The 23,083-nt window shown below is 49.3% G+C and overlaps 1 protein-coding gene across 13 annotated transcripts in view; it reads left to right on the top strand.

Annotated features, from left to right (window-relative positions):
- Positions 1–23,083, top strand: part of LOC119963540 (electrogenic sodium bicarbonate cotransporter 1-like) — a 296,890-nt gene that overhangs the window by 27,159 nt on the left and 246,648 nt on the right. For 12 of the 13 annotated variants that reach the window (XR_005460119.1, XR_005460120.1, XM_038792824.1 and 9 more), the window contains exon 2: positions 12,818–12,891. Coding sequence is in view for 11 of the 13 variants with exons in the window: in XM_038792824.1 (XP_038648752.1) it covers positions 12,819–12,891 (73 nt within the window). In the remaining 2 variants the exon portion in view is untranslated. Of the gene's footprint in view, positions 1–12,612; positions 12,719–12,817; positions 12,892–23,083 lie in introns of those variants that run through there. The other variant, XM_038792817.1, reaches the window with a different exon arrangement.

Raw genomic sequence — 23,083 nt, 5'->3', positions numbered from 1 at the left:
TTGATGGTTTCCTGTTCGAACTGAGTATAGAATGCATTGAGTTCACCGGGAGGGGTGCGCTGCTGCTGGAGATGCTGATCGGCCTCGCTTTGTAGCCTGTTGTATTGTTTAAGCCTTGCCACAACCGATGAGTGTCCGTGTCATTCGTCTGTGACTCGAGCTTCACAGCTCCAGGGTCCCAGGTTCGAATCCCGGCTGGGTCACTGTCTGTGTGGAGTCTGCACGTCCTCCCCCTGTGTGCGTGGGTTTCCTCCGGGTGCTCCGGTTTCCTCCCACAGTCCAAAGATGTGCGGGTTAGGTGGATTGGCCATGCTAAATTGCCCGTAGTGTCCTAATAAAAGTACGGTTAAGGGTGGGTTGTTGGGTTACGGGTATAAGGTGGATACATGGGTTTGAGTAGGGTGATCATGGCCCGGCACAACATTGAGGGCCGAAGGGCCTGTTCTGTGCTGTACTGTTCTATGTTCTATGGTATTGGCTTGTGGCGTCCGTGATAGACTTTGTGGAGGTCGTACCTGGATTTCTTGTATAGGTCAGGGTCAACTGCCTTGAACGCCTCAGACCTGGTCTTCAGTAGAGAGTGAATCTCTTGAGTAAACCGCGGTTTCTGGCTGGGGAACCTACGTACTACCTTTTTTGGCACGCAGTCTTCTACACACTTGCTGATGAAGTCTGTGACGGTAGCAGCATACTCGTTTAGGTTGCCCGCTGAGTTCTTGAGCGTGGACCAATCCACTGACTCCAAGCAGTCACGTAGGAGCTCTTCTGCTGCCTCAGACCAGCCCTGCACGACCGTCTTAACTGGATTCTCCCACTTAAGTTACTGCGTATATGACTGGAGAAGGAGCACGTGTCTTATGGCCCGATTTTCCGAAGTGCGGTCAGGGGATGGATCGGTAGGCGCCCTTGATTTTTGTGTAGCAGTGGTCAAGGATGTTAGGGCCCCTGTTGGGACAGGGCATGAGTTAGTGGAATTTTGGCAGTACACTCTTGAGGTTGGCCACGATGAACAAGGCCTCCGGGTGTTCGGTTCAATTGTTATTTATAGCAATGTTCAATTCATCAAGCGCCTTCTTCACTTCTGCCTGGGGTGGGATGTAGACCGTCCTGATGATGGCAGAAGTGAACTCCCATGGAAGGTAGTTTGGGCGGCACTTCACAGTCAGGTATTCCAGGTTCGGGCAGCACAGCAACACAGTGGTTAGCACTGCTGCCTCATGGCGCTGTGGACCTGGGTTTCATCCCGGCCCTGGGTCACTGTCCCTGTGGAGTTTGCACATTCTCCCCGTGTCTGCGTGGGTTTCGCCCCCACAACCCAAAGATGTGCAGGGTAGGTGGGTTGGCCACACTAAAGTGCCCCTTAATTGGAAAAAAATAATGGGTACTCTAAATTTATTTTTTAAAAAAGGTATTCCAGGTTCGGGGAGCAGTAGGTCACCAGGGTCGACATGTCCGGGAACCAGGAGGAGTTGATGAGGAGGCAAACCCCTCCACCCTTTACTTTGTCTGATGACACTGTGCGGTCCATCTGGTGTATTGAGAAGCTGTCAGGTTGTATGGCACAGTCCGGTGAGGCGGGGGTGAGCCATGTCTCTGTGAAACAGAGCACACAGCAGTCTCTTACTTCCCTCTGAGGGCCAAGACTAGCGTTAAGCTCGTCCAGCTTGTTTTTGATCACTTGGACGTTTGCCAGGACAATGCTGGGGAGAAGAGACTCGAACCGCGTTTGCTTCAGTCTCACCTGCAGACCATCGCGTTTCCCTCACTTCCTCGGTCAGTGGCCGCTTCTGGATGGTCCCGGGATCCGATGAGAGATCTCTTAAAGCCTCCTAAAAACATATCAAGCCACCATTGAATACATTTTTCATTAGGTTAAGAAGTTTACCAGAGAAAGCCTCATCACCATTTGCATGTCAAATACAATACTGGAGCCTGTTTCTCCTTTTCTTAACCTTATTGGTTCCTGTTTCTTACCTCTTGTCTTCTTGTCTAACTGGGAACTTCTCCCCTATCGCTGCCTCCCTGGCTTCTCCCCTCTCGCTGCCTCCCTGGTTTCTCTCCTCTCGCTGCCTCTCTGGCTTCTCCCCTCTCTCTGCCTCTCTGGCTTCTCCCCTCTCTCTGCCTCTCTGGCTTCTCCCTTCTCTCTGCCTCCCTGGCTTCTCCCCTCTCTCTGCCTCCCTGGCTTCTCCCCTCTCTCTGCCTCTCTGGCTTCTCCCCTCTCTCTGCCTCTCTGGCTTCTCCCCTCTCTCTGCCTCTCTGGCTTCTCCCCTCTCTCTGCCTCCCTGGCTTCTCTCCTCTCGCTGCCTCCCTGGCTTCTCCCCTCTCTCTGCCTCCCTGGCTTCTCCCCTCTCTCTGCCTCTCTGGCTTCTCCCCTCTCTCTGCCTCCCTGGCTTCTCTCCTCTCGCTGCCTCCCTGGCTTCTCCCCTCTCTCTGCCTCTCTGGCTTCTCCCCTCTCGCTGCCTCCCTGGCTTCTCTCCTCTCTCTGCCTCCCTGGCTTCTCTCCTCTCGCTGCCTCCCTGGCTTCTCCCCTCTCTCTGCCTCCCTGGCTTCTCCCCTCTCTCTGCCTCTCTGGCTTCTCCCCTCTCTCTGCCTCCCTGGCTTCTCTCCTCTCGCTGCCTCCCTGGCTTCTCCCCTCTCGCTGCCTCCCTGGCTTCTCCCCTCTCTCTGCCTCTCTGGCTTCTCCCCTCTCTCTGCCTCCCTGGCTTCTCCCCTATCGCTGCCTCCCAGGCTTTGTGCCCTTTCTGTGTTTTTTGCTTTTTGAATAGGCAAAAATCGTCGGCATCTCCTATTCCCAAATAAACCGGGATCTCCTGTGCGTGTGTCAGCCAGGAAGGAGCTACGCATGGGCAGTTCTGACTTTTTACATCAGCTAGGCCCATGCGCCTGACTGACGTAAAAAATCCAAACCTTTCGTGTGCGGCCCATTCCCAGCTGGTGCATGCAGTGCAGAAGGAGGCCATTCAGCCTATCGAGTCTGCACCAGCCCTTGGAAAGAGCACCCTACTTAAGCCCACACCTCCACCCTATCCCTGTAACCCCACCTAACCTCTTGGACACTGAGGGCAATTTAGCACGGCCAATCCACCTAACCTGCACACCTTTGGACTGTGGGAGGAAACCGGAGCACCCGGAGGAAACCCACGCAGACACGGGGAGGATGTGCAGACTCCGCACAGACAGTGACCCAGCCGGGAATCGAACCTGGGACGCTGGGGCAGCAGTGCTATGCCGACCATGGAACTGAAAACGAAGATTGGACTTACTTTATTTTCATTCATGTTTAATCATTTTGAACCTGATCTTGCGGCACACTTTAGGAGACATCATGGCACACCAGCGTGCCGTGGCACACCGGTGAGGAATCTCTGCTCTAAACTCATGACACAAGTGGTTCATTGCTTTGTAATTGATCTAAAAACATTAATGGAAGGTTGCTGACACGGCAACGTAGCCAGCACTGCAAGGTTGCTGAGACATCCTGCATTTTAGTCACTTCATCATGCCAGTGAGAATGGTACATACAAATATACGATTTAGGAACAAGAGGAGGCCATTCAGCCCCTCAAGCCCCCTCCATTCAATAAGATCCTGGCCGACCGGATGACAACATCAACGCCACATTCCTGTCAGCCCCCAATAATCTTTCAGCAGCATTGATAACCTTTCAAGACTGAGGGTGATGGTGGTGCAGTGGTAATGTCACTGGACTAGTAAATTATAAGCCCAGGCTAATGATCTGGCACCATGAGTTCAAATCCCGCCACAGCACCTGGTGGAATTTGGATTCTGTTTTTTAAAAATTCTTGAATAGAAGTCTAGTCTCAGTCCTCACAGCCATACCAAATATCGTCAATTGTAAAAACAAAAACCCTCCAAGACTGGCCTGACAGAAATTTAAAAACTCCATTTATTTGCACATTTCACATCTGCCCCTTTAGAGCTAGTGAAGTACAAAGAACAATAGAGCACAGGTACAGGCCCTTTGGCCCTCCAAGCCTGGATACCAACCTTGGCCAAAATTCTCAGCACTTCCTTGTGCCGTATCCCTCTATACCCATCCTATCCATGTGTTTGTCAAGGTGTCTTTTGAATGCCGTTAATGTAGCTGCTTCCACAACCTCCCCTGGCAACGTGTCCCAGGCACTCATCACCCTCTGCGTAAAAAACCTGCCTCACACATCTCCTCTAAACTTTGCCCCACGGAACTTAAACCTATGCCCCCTGGTGACTAACTCATCCACTCTATCCATGCCCCTCATAATCTTGTAGACCTCTATCAGGTCACTCCTCAACCCCGTCTTTCTAATGAAAACAGTCCGAGTCTATTCAGCCTCTCCACATAGTTAACACCCTCCAGGCCAGGCAACATCCTGGTAAACCTCCTCTGCACCCTCTCCAAAGCCTCCACATCCTTCTGGTGGTGTGGCGACCAGAATTGTGCGCAATATTCCAAATGCAGCCGTACCAATGTTCTATACAACTGTAGCATGACTTGACAGTTTTTACACTCAATGCCCCGCCCAATGAAGGCATTTGTCACGTTTTCACTGTTGTAATGTAGGAAACATGGCGACCAATTTGCACACAGCAATATCCCACAAACAGCAAAGTGATGATGACCGCATAGTCTGTTTTTTGTGTTGTTGATTGAAGGATAAATAATGTCCAGAACAGCAGGGAGATTACCCCTGCTCTTCAAAATATATCATGGGATCTTTCACATTCACCTGAGAGGGCAGAAAGGGCTTTGGTTTGAAATCTGATTCAAATGTCAGGCTGGAGTATCAACCTTGATTATTTTTTTTGTATTCAAGTCCCGGAGTGGGATTTGAACCCACAACCATGTGACTCGGGCAAGAGTGCTCCCCACAGTCACAGCTGATGCTGTTGATTGGATCAGTCAATCGGGTGATGATGGGTCTATTTGGTTTCCAGTGGGCTGCATGAATTGGACCATTGATGGGTGCGTGGGAGTGGGGCAATTGGAGACACAAGGTCATGTGACAAAATCCAGGACTACCTAACCAGAATAGGTAACTTGATGCGTGGGTAATTCACTGCCATTGGGTTTCTGTGCTGATTACCACTCTCCATACAAAACAGATCTCAACACGAATAAGACTAGTGTGTAAAATGCAATACTGAACCAGTTGACAGCCCAGTGATAGTCGGTGAGATTAAAGAGCAGCGTAAGATGCGGCAGGATTTACAGCAAACTGTCTATTTACAGTAAATAAAGTATTTATTCAACTGTCGATTTCAACGGCAAACAGTCTACAGAGTCTATTTGAACAGCAAACAATTTACAGAGTCCATTATATGTGTAAAATCAATCATAGTCACATACGGCAGCGCAGTCTCCACATGTGATTGGCAGGGAAATTAACCAATCGCCAAAGGCAGTGGAGATAAAAAGTTATTAGGAAAGCAAGAGATAAGGGCAGCACGGTAGCATTGTGGATAGCACAATCGCTTCACAGCTCCAGGGTCCCAGGTTCGATTCCCGGCTGGGTCACTGTCTGTGTGGAGTCTGCACATCCTCCCCGTTTGTGCGTGGGTTTCCTCCGGGTGCTCCAGTTTCCTCCCACAGTCCAAAGATGTGCAGGTTAGGTGGATTGGCCATGCTAAATTGCCCTCGGTATCCAAAATTGCCCTTAGTGTTGGGTGGGGTTACTGGGTTATGGGGATAGGGTGGAGGTGTTGACCTTGGGTAGGGTGCTCTTTCCAAGAGCCGGTGCAGACTCGATGGGCTGAATGGCCTCCTTCTGCACTGTAAATTCTACGAAAAAAAAACCTGGGTGGACTTTCAGACACAGTTGTTGAATTTCAGGTGTCAGGTATATACTGCCGGGAATTGGTTGCAATAAAGTTCTGACATAATTTACACACTCCAATTAAATTACAACATTGAACACACTCCCAGGTGTCTATTATTCTATATTTAATTATTTGAAGCAGATCCAGGTTGGTCTACGAGACTTATTCATAGATACAAAGGAACATATTAGGGCAGGAGTCACTCAAGCTCACGCCGCCATTCAATATACTCAGTACTGATCCCACCTACCCCCGATTACCTCTCACCCCCTTGCTTATTAAGATTCTATCCAGCCCTGCCTTAAAAACATTTAAAGGTCCTGCTTCCACTGTCTTTTGGGGAAGAGCTCCAAGATTCACGAACCTCTGACAGAAAAATAAATCACCTCATCTCTGTTTTAAATGCCACTTCGCTTTACCGCAAGCCCACAGACAACCTCAAGATGCTCCACTTCTCCAGCTTTCACCCGAAACACATTAAAGAAGCCATCCCCTATGGACAAGCCCTCCGTATACACAGGATCTGCTCAGACGAGGAGGAGCGTAACAGACATCTACAGACGCTGAAAGATGCCCTCGTACGAACGGGATATGGCGCTCGACTCATCGATCGACAGTTCCAACGCGCCACAGCAAAAAACCGCACCGACCTTCTCAGAAGACAAACACAGGACACCACTGACAGAGCACCCTTCGTCGTCCAGTACTTTCCCGGAGCGGAGAAACTACGACATCTTCTTCGCAGCCTTCAACACATCATCAATGAAGATGAACATCTTGCCAAGGTCATTCCCACACCCCCACTACTTGCCTTCAAACAACCGCAGAACCTCAAACAAACCATTGTTTGCAGCAAATTACCCAGCCTTCAGAACAGCGACCACGACACCACACAACCCTGCCATGGCAATCTCTGCAAGACATGCCAGATCATTGACATGGATAGCACCATTACACGTGGTAACACCACCCACCAGGTACGCGGCACATACTCGTGCGACTCGGCCAACATCGTCTACCTCATACGCTGCAGGAAAGGATGTCCCGAAGCGTGGTACATTGGCGAGACCATGCAGACACTGCGACAACGAATGAACGGGCATCGTGCGACAATCACCAGGCAGGAATGTTCCCTTCCAGTCGGGGAACACTTCAGCAGTCAAGGGCAATCAGCCTCTGATCTCCGGGTAAGCGTTCTCCAAGGCAGCCTTCAGGACACGCGACAACGCAGAATTGCCGAGCAAAAACTTATAGCTAAGTTCCGCACGCATGAGTGCGGCCTCAACGGGGACCTGGGATCCATGTTGCATTACATTCACCCCCCCACCATCTGGCCTGGACTTGCAAAATTCCACCAACTGTTCGGGCTTGAGACAATTTACACCTCTTTAACCTGTGATTATCCCTCTCCCTGGATCTGTAATGATTTTATTACCTGCAAATTCTCGCATTCCAAACATTGTCCGGCATCGCTGACTTTGTCTATATAAATGTTTCTGGATCATACCTCTCCAGTCACCTGATGAAAGAGCTGCGCTCCGAAAGTTAGTGTTTGAAACAAACCTGCTGGACTTTAACCTGGTGTTGTAAGACTTCTCACTGTTTTAAATGGGCCACCCCTTATTTTTAGACAGTGAACCCTAGTTCTAGATTATCTGACAAGTGGAAACATCCATCCTGTCAATATCCCTCAGGATCTTACATGTTTCAATCAAGTCGCCTCTTACGCTTCTAAATTCCAGTGGATATAAACCTAACTTGTCCAACCTTTCCTCATAAGACAACCTGCCCATTCCTGGTATTAGTTTGGTAAACCCCATACTTTTTATTCCTTTTAAAAAAAAGTTTTAATCTGCTCAAAGAACTTGCCTTGAGATAGTTCATTACCAAATAAAGAACATTCTTCGAATCACACTGTGGCACAAGTGATCCATTATGAAAAGTTAGAGGTTGCTAATATATTTTAATCTTGGCGACAGGTGCATAGAGATCGTGTATCCTACTCCGAAGTGCATAGAATCTCCTAGAATCTCCTATAGCATTACATAGACATTACAGCTCATAGACAGGTCATTCAGAACAGGTCTGTGTTGGGCTCATGTGCCACACCAGCTTCTTCCCACCTTCCTACACCTCACCTCATCAACATACCCATTCCCCCTTACGTACAGATCTAGATTCCCTTAATGGCATTTATGCTATCTTCGATAGGGAGTTATCAGACAAAATAGTAATCTTCAAGTGCAGCAGGTGTTTGAGGGGCTGAATGGTCTAATCCTGCTCCTATTTCTTTTGTTCTTCAGTTTGTGTAAGAGTAGTACCAGTCCATGTGCCCCTCACACTGCTTTGACAGTCAATACAACCAAAGGTTACCATTTCCTCAACAATGGAGCACTCCACAACCCTCTGGATAAAGACATTTCCCCTCATCCATGTCCATGTCCAAATGCAGCAAGACCTGGACAATATCCAGGCTTGGGGCTGACAAGTGGCAAGTTACATTCGGGCCACACAAGAGCCAGGCAATGATCATCTCCGACAAGCGAGGATCTAACCATCGTCCCTTGACATTCAATGGCATTACCATCGCTGAATCCCCCACAATCAACATCCTGGGGGTTACCATTGATCAGAAACTGAACTGCACCCAGCCACATTAATACTGTGGCTACCAGGGCAGGTCAAAGGCTAAGAATCCTGCGGAGAGTAACTCACCTCCTGACCCCCCCCCCCCCAAACCCTGTCCACCATCAGGAGTGTGATGGAATACTCTCCACTTGCCTGGGTGAGTGCAGCTCCAACAACGCTCAAGAATCTCAACACCATCCAGGACTAAGCAGCCCCGCTTGTTTGGCACCCTTCCACAAACTTTCAAACCCTCCACCACCGACGCACAGTAGCAGCTGTGTGTATCATCTACAAGATGCACTGCAGTAACTAACCAAGGTTCCTTAGACAGCACTTTCCAAACCAATGACCACTACTATCTAGGACAAGAGCAGAAGAGCAGCAGATACCTGGGAACCCCACCAGCTGGAGGTTCCCCTCCAAGCCACTGACCACCCTGACTTGGAAATATATTGGCCGTTCCTTCACTGTCACTGGGGGAAAACCCTGGAACCCCCTCCCTAACAGCACTCCTCAAGGACTGCAGCAGTTCAAGAAGGCAATTCACCACCACCCTCTGAAGGGAAACTAGGGATGGGCAATAAATGCTGGCCTAACCAGCGACGCCCACATCCCGGAAATAAATTTTTAAAAAATCTCACTCCTGAAGAGTGACACCATGGGCGGGATTCTCCCCTAACCGACGGGGCGGCCGCACCGGCGCTGAGGAGCGGCGTGAACCACTCCGGTGTCTGACCGCCCCAAAGCTGCGGAATCCTCCGCACCTTCAGGGGCTAGGCTGGCGCCGGAGTGATTGACACCCCGCCGGCCGCCGTGGAAGGGTCTCTGCCGGCTGGCGCAAGTTAGTGTATGCACGGGAGCGCCAGCGTGTGCTGGCGTTATCCCAGCACATGCGCAGGAGGTTCCGTCTCCGCGTCGGCCATGGCGGACCGTTACAGCGGCCAGCTCGGAGAGAAAAAAAAAAAAAAAAAAAATCGCTTATTGTCACGAGTAGGCTTCAATGAAGTTACTGTGAAAAGCCCCTAGTCGCCACATTCCGGCGCCTGTTCGGGGAGGCTGATACGGGAATCGAACCGTGCTGCTGGCCTGCCTTGGTCTGCTTTCAAAGCCAACGATTTAGCCCAGTGAGCTAAATCAGCCCCTATAGGGGAAAGAGTGCCCCCATGGCACAGGCTCGCCCACTAATCGGTGGGCCCCGATCGCAGGCCAGGCCATCGTGGGGGCACCCCTCACCGGGGCCAGATCCCCCCGCAGCCCCCCCCCCCCCGAGGACTCCGCAGGCCGCCCGCAGAACCAGGTCCCGCCGGTACGGACCTGGTTTGATTAACGCCGGCGGGACCCGCCGAAAATGGGCGGCCGCTTTCGGCCCATCGCGGGGCGAAGAATCGCTGGGGGGGGTGGGGCGCTGTCAGCGGCCGCCGACTGGCCCGGCACAATTCCCGCCCCCGCCAAAACCCCGGTGCTGGAGAATTCGGCAGCCGGAGTCGGGTTGGGATTCACGCCGCTCCCCCCCCCCCCCCCCCCCCCCCACGGCGATTCTCCAGCCTGGCGGGGGCTCGGAGAATCCCACCCCTTACACTGAGGCTTTGTGTCTGTGATCTACATTCCCCAGCCAGTAACATTAACCTCTCTGGCCGGGATGTGTCATGCGGAGGGACTGCAGAAGGTCGGATTGTTCTCCTCAGAGCAGAGCAGATTGGGGGGGGGGGGGGGGGGGAGGTTTTCACAGAGACATTCAAAATTAGGAGGGATTTTGTTGGAGTTAATAAGGAGCAAATGTTTTCACCGGTAGCAGGGTTGAGAGGGGAATGATTGAAGAAAATTGACAAAAGAACCAGCGGGGAGATTTAAATACACTTTTTATGCAGTTGAATGTTATGATTGGGAACGCGGGAGTGAAAGCGTGTTGGAATTTTACTCCATCGTTACTTTGGAAAGGGAATTGATTAAGTAGTTAAAGGAGAAAGCGTGGCAGGGCTCAGGGGAAAGAGCAAGGAGGGTGGAACGAAATGGTAGCTCTTGCAACAAGCTAGCACAGGCATGGTGGGCTGAATGGCCTCCTTCCGAGCTTCTGATTTTATATCCAAATTCTTGTCTTACTTCCCTTGTTTTCCCTGACCCAGTGACCAAACCACCTGCTCTTTAAGGAGTTACTGGAAAGGCTCAAAATAATGGCCATCAATGTTGCATTACTGATGAGACAGACTCCCCCCTCCACCCCCACACTTCACCAGTATTCACCCCCCGACCCAACATCAGGAAAGCACGAGCTGATTGTCTGATTTATCATTCCAGCGCTGCTTGTGGGAGCTTGCTGTGCGCAAATTTGGCTGCCGTGTACCCCTACGTTAAAAACAGTGACTGCAGTTCAAGAACGGATTTCATTGGCCGCCGAGTGCTGTGGAACATCCGGCAAAATTCCGGTGAAATGCCACTTCTCCGTTCTAAAGTGTGTGCGATGCATTTCCAGGGCTGACATTCCAGTGCGGGACTGAGGGAGCACTGCACTGCCAGAGGAGCTGACTTCCTGGTGAGGTGGTCAAACCGAGCTCCTATTGTCCTGATTGGGTGGATGTAAGCGATCTAGATTATAGATCATTGCCGGGATTCTCCGCTATCCGGTGGGGTGGGCCGTACCAGCACCAAGGAATGGCGTGAACCACTCCGGTGTCGGGCTGCCCGGAAGGTGTCCATGCACCTTCGGGGGCTAGGCTGGCGCTGGAGGGGTTGGCGCCACGACAATCATGCTGAAGGGCCTCTGTCGGCTGGCGCACGTCCGTGCATGCGCAGAACCGCTGGCGTATTTCCTGCGTATGCGCAGGGGGTTTCTTCTCCACGCCAGCCATGACGGAGCTTTACCCAGGCCGGCGTGGAGGGAAAGAATGCCCCCACGGCACAGGCTCACCCGCAGATCGGTGGGCCCTGATCGCGGGCCAGGCCACCATGGGGCCCCCCCTGGGGCCGGATTCCCCCCCCCCCCCCCAGGACTCCGCAGGCCACCCTCAGAGCCAGTTCCCGCCGGTATGGACCTGGTGTAATCTACGCCGACGGGACTGGCTGAAAACGGGCGACCGCTTGGCCCATCGCGGAGCGGAGAATCGCCGATGGGGGGGGGAGGGGGAGGGGGGGGCATTGCCAACGGCCCCCGACCGGCGCGGGGCGATTCCCGCCCCTGCCAAAAAAAACGGCGCCGGAGAACTTGCCAGCCGATGTCGGGGCGGGATTCACGCTGCCCCCTGGCGATTCTCCGACCCGGCGGGGGGTCGGAGAATCCTGCCCCATATTTGGGGTGCAGAAGGAGGACATTCAGCCCATCGAGTCTGTACAGCCCTTGTAAAGAGCACCCTACTTAAGCTCCCTGCCTCCCCTCTTTATCCCCGGAACCCCACCTAACCTTTTTGCCCAAGGGCAATTTATCATGGCCAATCCACCTAACCTGCACGTCTTTGGACTGTGGGAGGAAACCAGAGCACCCGGAGGAATCCCACGCAGACACGGGGAGAACGTGCAGACTCCGCACAGACAGTGACCCAGTGGGGAATCGCACCTGGGACCCTGGAGCTGTGAAGCAACAGTGCTAACCACCATGCTACCGTGCTGCCCACTGTCTGGTGGGTCTGGTGGCACTATTTTGAAAAAGAACAGGGGATTTCTGCACTAGTGTACTGGACATTCTTTATCCCTCAATCAACATCATTAAAACCAGATTATGCGATCATTATCATGTTGCTGCCTTTGGTGGCTTGCTGAGCACATATTGGCTTCAGTGTTTCCTACATTGCAACTGCGGCTGAAATTCAAAAAGTATTTAATTGGCTGTAAAGTGTTTTGACATGTCTGGTGGTTACGAATAATGCTGCATAAAGTCTTTTGTCATTTTTCTGAACAGAAATCCACCCCAGAACTGCTTACTCACTGATGTTTAGGGACAATCTTAAACTGGTGGTGGTAACTTGTGCCTGTGTGAGCACATGAGTTATTCAGTTTGTTCCTTGAGGAGCGGAAGAGGCTGTGTCCCCTGGCCATTTAAGTCCCATCCTGGCCAATGGAGGCCCTTTTTCCAACACTTGCCTCGGCTCTCTGTGGCTACAACTGCGTCTGCCCCACATCCCAACACGTCAAACTCAATCTGCCTTAAATGAGCCTGTTTGGATTAACTTGCTTATATAAGGCAAGGCTGCAGTCCTCTCAAGGACACAAGTTTTCGACGATGCGGAGGTTACAGTCGTGATATTGACCAATAACGTTTTACCGTCCAGAGGAAATAATGAATGTGGGTTTACACACTGTCAGACTGCGAGGCAGCATTGAGTGCAAACTGCACACCTAAGGAAAAATGCGACCAATCTTTTTTCCTCTTCTATTACTACAGAATGGAAGATGAGGCTGTGTTGGACAGAGGAGCTTCCTTCGTGAAGCATGTCTGTGATGACGAGGAAGTAGAAGGTATGTAAATAAAAGTTCCATTCTGTTAGTTGACTTGCAGTAGGCAGACAGCAGTGGGTTTTAATGTTACAACAGCACCTATGCTTCACCAGTATTCAAGAGATGTTCTGAGATGGTGAAAGCTGTGATAGAAATTCCAGTCCCTTCTCTCTTTGTACCCGGAGGATAACAAGGTGCCAATAAAGTGACCAATGAGGGCAGGGCTGTGCATACAAACCCATTTCTTTCAGTTGATAAACCACTTTGCGACATTTCAGTCATATTCCGCAGTGATTTGCACCTATTCGGAGCTGTGAATTTCCCTGGGAGCATCACAGGAGCGGTTATCAAACAAAATTTGACATTGTGCTACTTAAAAGAGGCAAAAGGTTGGTCAAGGGAGGAGGCTTTAAGGAGAATCGAAAAGGAGGGGAGCGAGGCGGAGAGATTTAGGGAGGGAATTCTCGAGTTTACAAAAAACTGCGAAAGCACAGGGCACCGGGTTTTATTTTTTAAATAATCTTTATTGTCACAAGTAGGCTTACATTAACACTGCAATGAAGTTACTGGGAAAATCCCCTAGTCGCCACATTCCGGCACCTGTTTGGGTACACTGAGGGAGAATGTCCAATTCACCCAACATCACGTCTTTCGGGACTTGTGGGAGGAAACTGGGGCACCCGGAGGAAACCCGCGCAGACACGGGGAGAACGTGCAGACTCCGCACAGACAGTGACCCAAGCCGGGAATCGAACCCGGGACCCTGGAGCTGTGAAGCAACAGTGCTGACCACTGTGCTACCGTGGAAGGGTTGTAGCGCTGGGGGAAGGTACAGAGGTCAGGAAGGTGTAAAACCACAGAGAGGTTTGAACGTAAGGTTTTTAAATTTAAGGTATTCCCAGAGTAGGTCAGGAGGCACCGTATGAAACCTGGCTTCATTAACCATTCCAGGGATTTTCATTTCTCTAATCCTCATTCACACTTTCCTTATTCTAATATCAGGCACACACTGTCCCCACCCACGCAGATATTATACTGCACATTTGGCTGCTTGAACAGTGATTAGAAATGTTTTGGGTTAGTACACATTAATCCTCTCACACTCTGCACAGCATGACGTAAACGACATGTGGAGGTGTGTTTATAAGTCTAGGGCATCCATCCGTGATCAGCAGCAGAATAATAAACGGAGACCAGCTTATTGCAGGGAAAGCACAACCCAGAAACAAGGCCATTCGGCCCAACTGGTCCCTGCTGGTGTTTATGCTCCACACGAGTCTCCTCTCACCCAGCTTCATCTTACCCTGTCACCGTATCCTTCGATTCCTCTTTTCCCTCATGTGTTTACCCAGCCTCACCTTAACTTCATTGATCCTATTCACCTCGGCCACTCCTCGTAGGAGCGAGGTCCACATTCTCTCCACTCTCTGGGTAAAGAGTTACCCCTGAATTCCCCATTGGGCCTGTTCGTGATTCTCTCATATTTATGAATGCTTCTTCTGTGGTACCATGCCGAATAATATCGAAGGGGGCAGTGCTCCTTAATATGAAATGAAAATGAAAATTGCTTATTGTCACGAGTAGGCTTCAATGAAGTTACTGTGAAAAGCCCCTAGTCGCCACATTCCGGCGCCTGTCCGTGGAGGCTGGTACGGGAATCGAACCGTGCTGCTGGCCTGCTTGGTCTGCTTTAAAAGCCAGCGATTTAGCCTGGTGAGCTAAACCAGCCCCTAATATCGAGGCTAATGCCTCTTGCAGCAACATCAGCACAGACTCCCAGTTTGGCTGGGGTTTGTACGTGTCTACCAGCTCTACTTGGTCGAAGAACCTGCTCCCACTGCATGTGCAATATCTTGAAAAACTGATCAGCAAAAACATTCACCTAAAAAATTGATGTTCCTGCCCCTTTGAACAAACCACCCAGGAAAAATATCAGCGTGCTGATCAGGTGATGAGTTTTTCATTGCTGGAGGCTCTGGGACAGGCCATCTGGCAAGCTGGCCACCCAGCTGTGGTTTGAACTTGCCTCTGCCCAGGATTGTAGCAGTGGGTCATCAGGAGCATTTCTGTTCCATAGATTTGGCAGCAATTATAACATGGGCCAAAACATCATCGTCTACTTCATTTCTGACCATAACAAAGAGATTTTCTGGGAATTCGGTTCAGTTGCACACCATAAACATTGTTTTGGATATCAAACACCACAGAGACCACATTGTACACGTGCTGTGTCTCGCTGAAAGAATCTGATTAACCCTATTCTCCCCTCCCCCCAACCCTGCTCATTCCCCACCCACCACCCCTCTCCTTTCCCCACACACCCCCTCTCCTTTCCCCACCCCCCTGTCCTTTCCCCACACACCCCCTCTCCTTTCCCCACCCCCCGTCCTTTCCCCACACACCCCCTCTCCTTTGCCCACCCCCCTGCCCTTTCCCCACCCCCTCTCCTTTCCCCACCCCCCTGCCCTTTCCCCACCCTCCACCCTTTCCCCACCCCCCGTCCTTTCCCCACCCCCCCCGTCCTTTCCTCACCCCCCTCTCCTTTCCCCACCCCCCTCTCCTTTCCCCACCCCCCTCTCCTTTCCCCACCTCCCTGTCCTTTCCCTACCCCCCTGCCCTTTCCCCACCCCCCGCCCTTTCCCCACCCCCCTGCCCTTTCCCCACCCCCTCTCCTTTCCCCACCCCCTCTCCTTTCCCCACCCCCTCTCCTTTCCCCAACCCCCCTCCTTTCCCCGCCCCCTGCCCTTTCCCCACCCCCCCTGCCCTTTCCCCACCCCCTCTCCTTTCCCCACTCCCCCTCTCCTTTCCCCACCCCCCCTGCCCTTTCCCCACACCCTCCGCTCTCTTTTCCCACTCCCCAGATTTGATCCAATTCCTTTTTGAAAGTTACTGTTTGATCACCTTCCAGATTCACTGCGATAAAACATTCTCCTACCTCTGCATCTGATCCTTTTGCCACTTCAACAAGTTCTGTGTGCTCTGGTCACTGCGCCTCCTGCCATTGGAAGTAGTTGCTCAATCAATTATCGCGCTTTATGATTTTGAACTTCCCATTAAATCTCTGCTTAACTGCCCCTGGTTCCAGGAGAACAATCCCATTTTGGTAAATCTCTTCCACATCCTCTCCAAGGACTTGCCATCCTTCCGAGAGTGTGGAGGGAGTCCAGAACTGGACACAGCTCTCAAACTGGAGCCTGACCTGTGTTTTATTTTCTTAAATGTATTTTATTCCAAACAGATGTAAAACAAACAGCAACATTCACCAAAAACACACTTCACAAACCCACAGCCCACAGTTTGTACAGTTTCCCCCCTTTTTACCCCCCCCCCCCCCCAACATGACGAACAGTTCCTCAAACATCGAGGTAAACTACTCCCACCATGTCTCAAAGCCCTCTGCTGACCCCCTCAACTCCTATTTAATCTTTTCCAACCAGGGAAAATCGTACAGGTCCCAGGCCGCCACTCCCGGTGGTGTATCCGACCTCCAATTTAGCAAGATCCTTCGGGCAATCAGAGAGGCGAAGGCCACATCGGCCCCCTTCCCCTCCAGCAACTTCAGACATTCCAATACCCCAAAGATCGCCACTATTGGGTCCGGCCTGACCTCCACACCCACAATCTGAGATAACGTCTCAAACACCGCGTCCCAGTAACTCTCCAGCTTCTCATAACCCCAGAACACACGAACATGATTCGCCAGCCCTCGCCCACACTTCTCACACCCATCAGCCACCTCGTGGAAGAACCCATTCATCTTCACCCGGGCCATATGTACCCTGTACACCACCTTAAACTGGATCAAGCTCATCCTCGCACAGGAGGAGGTTGAGTTCACACTACGCATCGCCTCACACCGCAGTCCCCAGCCTATACCCCCTCCCCATATCCTCCTCATTTGTTCTTACATATCCCCAATACATATTCCCAATACATATCCCCAATACATATCCCCAATACATATCCCCAATATATATCCCCAATACATATCCCCAATACATATCCCCAATACATATCCCCGATACATATCCCCAATACATATCCCCAATACATATCCCCAATACATATCCCCAATACATATCCCCAATACATATCCCCAATACATATCCCCAATACATATCCCTAATACATATCCCCAATACATATCCCCAATACATATCCCACATATATCCGCAATACATATCCCTAATACATATCCCCAATACATATCCCTAATACATATCCCCAATACATATCCCTAATACATATCCCCAATACATATCCCCAATACATATCCCCAATACATATCCCCAATACATATCCCTAATACATATCCCCAATACATATCCCTAATACATATCCCCAATACATATCCCCAATACATATCCCCAATACATATCCCCAATACATATCCCCAATACATATCCCCAATACATATCCCCAATACATATCCCTAATACATATCCCCAATACATATCCCTAATACATATCCCAATACATATCCCCAATACATATCTCCAATACATATCCCCAATACATATCCCCAATACATATCCCTAATACATATCCCCAATACATATCCCCAATACATATCCCCAATACATATCCCCAATACAGATCCCCAATACATATCCCCGATACATATCCACAATACATATCCCCGATACATATCCCCGATACATATCCCCGATACATATCCCACACATATCCCCAATACATATCCCCGATACATATCCCCGATACATATCCACAATACATATCCCCAATACATATCCCCAATACATATCCCCGATACATATCCCCGATACATATCCCCGATACATATCCCACACATATCCCCAATACATATCCCCGATACATATCCCCGATACATATCCCCGATACATATCCCACACATATCCCCAATACATATCCCAATACATATCCCCGATACATATCCCCAATACATATCCCCGATACATATCCCCAATTCATATCCCCGATACATATCCCCGATACATATCCCCGATACATATCCCCAATACATATCCCCAATACATATCCCCAATACATATCCCCGATACATATCCCCGATACATATCCCACACATATCCCCAATACATATCCCCAATACATATCCCCAATACATATCCCCGATACATATCCCCAATACATATCCCCAATACATATCCCCAATACATATCCCCAATACATATCCCCAATACATATCCCCAATACATATCCCCAATACATATCCCTAATACATATCCCAATACATATCCCTAATACATATCCCCAATACATATCCCCAATACATATCCCCAATACATATCCCCAATACATATCCCTAATACATATCCCCAATACATATCCCCAATACATATCCCAATACATATCCCCAATACATATCCCCAATACATATCCCCAATACATATCCCCAATACATATCCCCAATACATATCCCCAATACATATCCCCAATACATATCCCCAATACATATCCCACACATATCCCCAATACATATCCCCAATACATATCCCTAATACATATCCCCAATACATATCCCCAATACATATCCCCAATACATATCCCACACATATCCCCAATACATATCCCCAATACATATCCCTAATACATATCCGCAATACATATCCCCAATACATATCCCTAATACATATCCCCAATACATATCCCCAATACATATCCCCAATACATATCCCCAATGCATATCCCCGATACATATCCACAATACATATCCCCAATACATATCCCCAATACATATCCCAAATACATATCCCCAATACATATCCTGATACATATCCCCGATACATATCCCCGATACATATCCCCGATACATATCCCCGATACATATCCCCGATACATATCCCCGATACATATCCCCGATACATATCCCCGATACATATCCACAATACATATCCACGATACATATCCCCGATAAATATCCACGATACATATCCCCGATACATATCCCCGATACATGTCCCCGATACATATCCCCAATACATATCCCCAATACATATCCCCAATACATATCCCCAATACAGATCCCCAATACATATCCCCGATACATATCCACAATACATATCCCCGATACATATCCCCGATACATATCCCCGATGCATATCCCACACATATCCCCAATACATATCCCCGATACATATCCCCGTTACATATCCACAATACATATCCCCAATACATATCCCCAATACATATCCCCGATACATATCCCCGATACATATCCCGATACATATCCCACACATATCCCCAATACATATCCCCAATACATATCCCCGATACATATCCCCAATACATATCCCCGATACATATCCCCAATACATATCCCCGATACATATCCCCGATACATATCCCCGATACATATCCCACACATATCCCCAATACATATCCCCAATATATATCCCCGATACATATCCCCGATACATATCCCACACATATCCCCAATACATATCCCCAATACATATCCCCGATACATATCCCCAATACATATCCCCGATACATATCCCCAATACATATCCCCGATACATATCCCCGATACATATCCCCGATACATATCCCACACATATCCCCAATACATATCCCCAATACATATCCCCGATACATATCCCCGATACATATCCCACACATATCCCCAGTACATATCCCCAATACATATCCCCAATACATATCCCCGATACATATCCCGATACATATCCCCAATACATATCCCCAATACATATCCCCGATACATATCCCCGATACATATCCCACACATATCCCCAATACATATCCCCAATACATATCCCCAATACATATCCCACACATATCCCCAATACATATCCCACACATATCCCCAATACATATCCCCAATACATATCCCCATACATATCCCCGAAACATATCCCCAATACATATCCACAATACATAGCCCGATACATATCCCCGATACATGTCCCCGATACATATCCCACACATATCCCCAATACATATCCCCAATACATATCCCCGATACATATCCCCAATACATATCCCCAGGACATATCCCCAATACATATCCTATACATATCCCCAATACATATCCCCAATACATATCCCACACATATCCCCAATACATATCCCCAATACATATCCCCAATACATATCCCCAATACATATCCCCAATACATATCCCCAATACATATCCCAATACATATCCCCAATACATATCCCACATATATCCCCAATACATATCCCCAATACATATCCCCAATACATATCCCCAATACATATCCCCGATACATATCCCCAATACATATCCCCAGGACATATCCCCAATACATATCCCATACATATCCCCAATACATATCCCATACATATCCCCAATACATATCCCCAATACATATCCCACACATATCCCCAATACATATCCCCAATACATATCCCACACATATCCCCAATACATATCCCCAATACATATCCCCAATACATATCCCCAATACATATCCCCAATACATATCCCCAATACATATCCCCAATACATATCCCCAATACATATCCCCAATACATATCCCTAATACATATCCCCAATACATATCCCTAATACATATCCCCAATACATATCCCCAATACATATCCCACATATATCCCCAATACATATCCCAAATACATATCCCCAATACATATCTCCAATACATATCCCCAATACATATCCCATACATATCCCAATACATATCCCCAATACATATCCCCAATACATATCCACAATATAATCCCAATACATATCCCCAATACATATCCCCAATACATATCCCCGATACATATCCCCAATACATATCCCCAATACATATCCCCAATACATATCCCCGATACATATCCCCAATATATATCCCCAATAGATATCCCCAATAGATATCCCACACATATCCCCAATACATATCCCCAATACATATCCCCGATACATATCCCCAATACATATCCCCAATCATATCCCAATACATATCCCCCAATACATATCCCGATACATATCCCCGATACATATTCCCAATTCATATCCCCGATACATATCCCCAATACATATCCCCGATACATATCCCCAATACATATCCCCAATACATATCCCCAATACATATCCCCGATACATATCCCACACATATCCCACACATATCCCCAATACATATCCCCAATACATATCCCCAATACATATCCCACACATATCCCCAATACAAATCCCCAATACATATCCCCGATACATATTCCCAATACATATCGCCAATACATATCCCCAATACATATCCCCAATACATATCCCCAATACATATCCCCAATACATATCCCCAATACATATCCCCGATACATAGCCCCAATACATATCCCCAATACATATCCCCAATACATATCCCCAATACATATCCCCAATACATATCCCCGATACATAGCCCCAATACATATCCCCAATACATATCCCCGATACATATCCCCAATACATATCCCCAATACATATCCCCAATACATATCCCCGATACATATCCCCGATACATATCCCCAATACATATCCCCAATACATATCCCAATACATATCCCCAATACATATCCCGATACATATCCCCAATACATATCCCATACATATCCCAATACATATCCCCAATACATATCCCATACATATCCCACACATCCCTCCCTGCCAGCGTCAGGTGTAACGTATCCCATCTCTTATAATCCACGAACGTTGTTAAATTCCACCTGTACATAGTAGCCCATTCCCTTGTCACCGGAATCCCTAAATACCTGAACCTTTCCCTAGTGACCTTAAAGGGCAACGTCCCCAGACTGCCCCCCCCCCCCCCCCCCCCCCCCCCCCGCCTCACTGCATTCTCCGGAAACACCTCACTCTTCCCGACATTTACCTTATTCCCAGAGAAGGCCCCGAACCTCTCCAATATTCCCATGATCCTACCCATACTCTCCAGTGGGTCCGACACAGACAACAACAGTTCATCTGTACAATGACATCTGGTGCTCCCTGCTCCCCCTCACTATCCCTTGCCACCCCCACTGACCCCCTAAAGGCCATCGCCAAGGGCTGAATCGTTGGGCAACAATGGCTACAGCGGACACCCCTGTCCTGTTCCCCTGTGCAGTCCAAGCGTCCGTGAGCTCATCTCCTTTGGATACACACTTGCCACCGGGGCCACATACAACAGACGCACCCATGCCAACCCCAAACCCACCCAGGATCACGAACAAATACCTCCACTCCACTCAATCAACAGCCTTCTCTGGATCCATAGAGACAATAACCTCTGACACCCACCCAACTAAGGGAGTCATGACCTACATTTAACAGCCTCCTGATGTTACCGGAGAGCTGCCTGCCCTTTACAAAACCCGTTTGATCCTCATTGAGCAGCTCGGCACACATCCCTCCATCCTCCCCCTCAATAGCTTGATCGACGGCCGTGTCAGTGTCTCTGGCAGCTCCTCCTTCTCCAACGCCTCACTAAATATCCCCAACAAATGTGATGCCTGCTCTGCCGCGGACACCTTATAAAACTCCGCCGGAAAACCATCCGGCCCTGGAACCTTCCCTGACTTCATCCCCCTAATGCTGTCGATAACCTCCCTCAGCCCCAGCGGCTCCTCCAACGTCTGCCTCCTCTCTTCCTCCAACCTTAGAAACTCCTACCCATCCAGAAGCCGTCTTGTATCCCCTTCCTCTCCACCCGGCTCGGCCCTCACGGTACCCCCTGAACATCCCATTTATCCTCCCCGGCTCTGACACTTCCATCTCCCTTCTCTGTACACATCCTTAACATTTCCCTAGACGTGCCCTGCCTCTGCAGCTGGTAGATCAGCATGCAGCTCGCCTTCTCTCCATATTCATACTGCACCCCCCCCCCTCGCCCACCGTCGCCAGCCTATCAAACTACCCCTGCAACCTCTTCCTCCTCGTCAACAGTTCCTTGGGGCTGGGGGGGGGGGGGGGGGGGGCGCGCGGAGTATCTCCTGTCCACCTCGACTATCTCGTCCAGTAATAGTCCGTGCTCCTCCCTCCTCCTCCTATCCCTGTGCACCTTGAATGAGATCATCTCCCCTCGGACCACCACCATTAATGCCTCCCAGAATGTGGCCGCCCCCACCTCCTCGTTCTGATTAAGCTCCACGCAATTCACAATCTCCGACCTCACCTTTTCGCAAAACCCCTCATCTGCCAAAAGATCCAAATCCAGCCTCCATCCCGGCCTCTGCACTTGCCCCGAACTAA

Source organism: Scyliorhinus canicula, chromosome 3 (genome assembly GCF_902713615.1).
Source record: "Scyliorhinus canicula chromosome 3, sScyCan1.1, whole genome shotgun sequence".
NCBI lineage: Eukaryota > Metazoa > Chordata > Chondrichthyes > Carcharhiniformes > Scyliorhinidae > Scyliorhinus > Scyliorhinus canicula.
Note: the sequence above shows the minus strand (reverse complement) of the source record. Positions and strands in the feature narration are given on the sequence as shown.